At 46.7% G+C, this 3,911-nt stretch overlaps 1 protein-coding gene across 1 annotated transcript; it reads left to right on the top strand.

Annotated features, from left to right (window-relative positions):
* Positions 1-595: 595 nt before the first annotated feature.
* adra2a (adrenoceptor alpha 2A) lies at positions 596-2,949 on the top strand. The gene is made up of 2 exons (XM_040145103.1): positions 596-859; positions 1,052-2,949. Exon 2 carries the CDS (start codon positions 1,259-1,261, stop codon positions 2,516-2,518), a length of 1,260 nt encoding a protein of 419 aa, XP_040001037.1. The 5' UTR covers positions 596-859; positions 1,052-1,258; the 3' UTR covers positions 2,519-2,949.
* The last annotated feature ends 962 nt before the right edge of the window (positions 2,950-3,911 follow it).

Genomic DNA, 3,911 nt, shown 5'->3' with positions numbered 1-3,911 from the left:
CGGGCAACTTCTTCTCCACTCCAACTGTATATCTCTGTTTATTTGAAGTGACTGTAGTTTCCTTGTGTGTCCGCGTTCGGAAAGGTTGCTCTGCTTTCTATTGCCTCTGTGTTTGAAAGGTGCCATCCAGCTAAACTCGCCCTGATCGTCCAACGGGCTCCCTGCTATCATGTCGTTCACAACGTCTATAAACACAATGGCAGAAGCATGTGCAGGGACAGAATGACAAAACACAAAAAAACAAAAAACAAAACTAAAGCAAAACACGATAACACAGCAACACCAACCACAAATGACCATAAACACTGACACTGCCAAAAAGATGGAGTAATTATTGCAGGGCAATTTCTTTTTTCATTAAACCAATTGCAGTATTATACATGGTGAACACACAGAGCACTGATACCCCCCCCCCCCGATGTTCACCTCTGCAACGGCCCCTTGTTGCCAGACCCACATGCCCCGTCGGTGTTGACACTCGTGCGCACGCACGGTGACCCCGCGCGCGCGCGCGGGACACTTTTTGCAGCGTGCGGGGCTATAAAGAGAGGGAGTGGCGCTTCTGGTTCACACTGGAGGAGAGAGACTCCGCGCACCACAGACGGCAGCAGCACGGCAGCGCCCGGGATAACATGATTAGCGCTCTATCAGGTCCGCTCCGGAGCACAACTCGATGCAGCCCAGGGATCGCGGATGTGCGGGGAGAGAGAGGAGACACAGGGGGAAGACTTGACGCTTCATCTGCCATATGGATCTTCTTTGCTTCCTATTGATCTGCATAAAGTTCCCCACTGACAGTTGTTCGAAAGCCCGCGCGTCCCTGGGGCTGGAGAGGTTGTGTCGCCGCTTGTTGCCTCAAGTAAGATTATTTCACACTTTCTATGCCTTATATATATTTTTTTCTCTGTGCTGGTCAAGGGAGAGAGCTGGTGTACTGCTTGAGTTAATTCTAACAGTCATAACATTAAAGACAGGTTATAAAAAGTGTATGTACATATATATATATATATTGAAAGATCGGATTTTTCCTCTTGTTTCCTCATATTTCCAGATGAACTGACAGCCTTATAAATATTTACATCTTATCCTCGTGGAGGCAGTGCACAATGAAAGAGAAAAATCCGTCCGGGAAAGCCTCAGAGGAGTGATTCAGTTGCTTCCTTTCTCAGCCCTGCTCTGAGCTACTAGCTCTGTTCTTCCTGCTGGATCTTTGGTAACCGCAGTTGAACTCAGTTAGCAAGTTGGCCAATCTGCTGCAATGGAGTTTAACAACCAGACCAACCAGACTCTTCCAGAGGTGGCCCCTTACAGCCTCCAGATATCCCTGCCACTCACTGTGCTGGTGGGGATCATGATCCTGCTGACGGTGTTTGGTAATGTGTTGGTGGTCATAGCTGTGTTTACAAGCCGGGCCCTGAGAGCGCCGCAGAACTTATTCTTGGTGTCTCTGGCGTCGGCAGACATATTGGTGGCTACCCTTGTGATGCCTTTCTCCTTGGCCAATGAGCTCATGGGATACTGGTACTTTGGCGAGGTGTGGTGTGAAATATATCTGGCACTAGATGTTCTTTTCTGCACTGCTTCCATTGCCCACCTCTGTGCCATCAGCTTAGACCGCTACTGGTCCATCACACAGGCCATCGAGTACAACCTAAAGAGGACGCCACGCCGCATCAAGTGCATCATCTTCATTGTGTGGGTCATTGCAGCAGTCATCTCTTTCCCGCCGCTAATCTCAATGGAGAAAGAAAACAACGAGAAGGACCCCGTGTGTAAGATCAATAATGATAAGTGGTACGTCATCTCCTCCTGCATCGGCTCCTTCTTCCTCCCCTGCGTCATCATGGTCCTGGTCTACGTGCGGATCTACCAGATTGCCAAAAGGAGGACACGGGCACCTCCAGGAGACAGGAAGCAGAGCGAGGTGCCGAGGACGGCCACCATCACTGCTGCCGACCCAAAGCAGAACGGCGTGGGCAATGAGGACCGCCTTTGCCACGAGAAACTAAACGGTGAGCAGGACATCGAGCTGAAGAAGGGAGTGGAAGGAGAAGGAGGAGCAAATGAGGACAAAGGAGAGGTCAACGGGGTGGACATTGAGGAGTCGTCGTCGTCGGACCACAAACTGAACAATCCCTGCTCAATCAAAAAAAAAGTGGCCAAGCGGAAAACCAAACTGACCCAAATCAAACCGGGGGACAATGACGTCCAGAAGCGGTTGCCGAGCACCAAAGGCAGCCGCTGGAAGGGCCGCCAGAACCGGGAGAAACGATTCACCTTCGTCCTGGCTGTGGTCATTGGAGTGTTTGTCATCTGCTGGTTTCCCTTTTTCTTTACGTACATGCTGATGACGTTGTGTGAGTCCTGCCCTGTACCTGACACCTTGTTCAAATTCTTCTTCTGGTTTGGTTATTGCAACAGTGCGCTGAACCCCATCATTTACACCATCTTCAACAACGACTTCAGGAGGTCGTTCAAAAAGATACTGTGCAGGAGGGACACTAGAAGATATGTATGATGGACTGCATCTTCGTGTACATACTTTTTTTTTTATACTATGCTGTACATAAACTGCAAAGTACATCAGACCATTGTGCGTGGATCACTGGCTTGTGAACGCTCTAGGTGTAACTGCTTGAAAAGGCTTTCCCTGGATGAGCTTTACGTGCAGCATTTTCCAAACATCCACCACCCACAGCTTCGACACCGACCACGATGACACAGCGAGAGGTCTAAACAGAACAGAACACCACAGTGAAGCCATGTTTTTATTGTAAATGTTATTTTTATTTTTATAAAAGAAACAAACATAGTGAAGCCCATTATATGTGTTGTACTTTATGACAGTATGTTGTACAAAATGACCTGTCTGAATATTTGTCTCCATTTTGATTATGATGATGATGATGATGATGATGATGATGATGACAGTGTGGGGAAATGTCGGCTCTTTAAAGAATAAAACCCATTACCTGAACTGGTCTCAAGGCTCCAAAGCAAGATAAGCATCAGATTGGTGACATTATATTTTGTGTCATACACGTGCACTTGCGCACTCGCGCGCACACACACACACACACACACACACAGACACAAACAATAGAGGCTAGGACACAGGTCAGAAAGGCAGCAATAGAGTCATTTGAGTCAGAATTTGCTCTCAGAACATGCTTAGGTGTTAAGAGAGAGTCCCCAGAATGAAAAGCTGTTTTGATCCACGTGAAGATCTGGAAAGGTGGACGAGGAGGACAAACCCACAAGTCCTCCTGTACAGTGAATTGGAGACCAGAGTCGGCCCTTCGGCTTCTGCTCCAATAGAAAAGTACAAATTCTGCAGTCTTTTTAATCTGACCTTTGCAGGAGATTAACAAAGAGTTTAGCTCTTGATTAAACTGAATGGAATATGTGCAAATGATCGTTGGTCCTTGGATTAATCGCGTTTGTGGTTACATGGAGGTCTTTTATCTGAGATGTCGGATTCCCAAAAATTAAATTACATTTTTAATCTTTTTTTCTTTATTTCAAGTCTGCGTTTGGTTGGGCCTCAGATTTCAGTCAGTTCATAAATCCGCTGTGAGTGATGAATACAGTTGTAATGCAAGGCATGAGAAGTGGAGAGGCAACGGTTCATTTGCCGTTTTGTGTTATCACAGTATGCATCATTAAGTAAAGACATGGAGCCTGTCAAACCAGAACCTGATTGACTGGTCTCTCTCCCTCTCTTTACTCGGCTCTCTCTATCAATGCAAGGAGAATGAGTGAATAAAACAAAAGAGTGATAATCATTCATGCAGTGAATGCAGAGATATATAGCGTTTTCCAGTGGAGGGAATGTAAGTAAATGCATTTCTTTTGGCTGTCAGGAAGGCAGCTGAATGGCACTGTCCTCAGAAAGATAAAAAGGATCTTCG

This window comes from Xiphias gladius, chromosome 15 (genome assembly GCF_016859285.1).
Source record: "Xiphias gladius isolate SHS-SW01 ecotype Sanya breed wild chromosome 15, ASM1685928v1, whole genome shotgun sequence".
Lineage (NCBI taxonomy): Eukaryota > Metazoa > Chordata > Actinopteri > Istiophoriformes > Xiphiidae > Xiphias > Xiphias gladius.
The sequence above is the reverse complement of the archived record's forward strand: the minus strand, read 5'-3'. Positions and strand labels throughout refer to the sequence as shown.

What these genes read in the sequence shown, in the direction of transcription:
- adra2a (XM_040145103.1), top strand. Translation starts at nt 1,259, where the DNA reads ATGGAGTTTAACAACCAGACCAACCAGACTCTTCCAGAGGTGGCCCCT.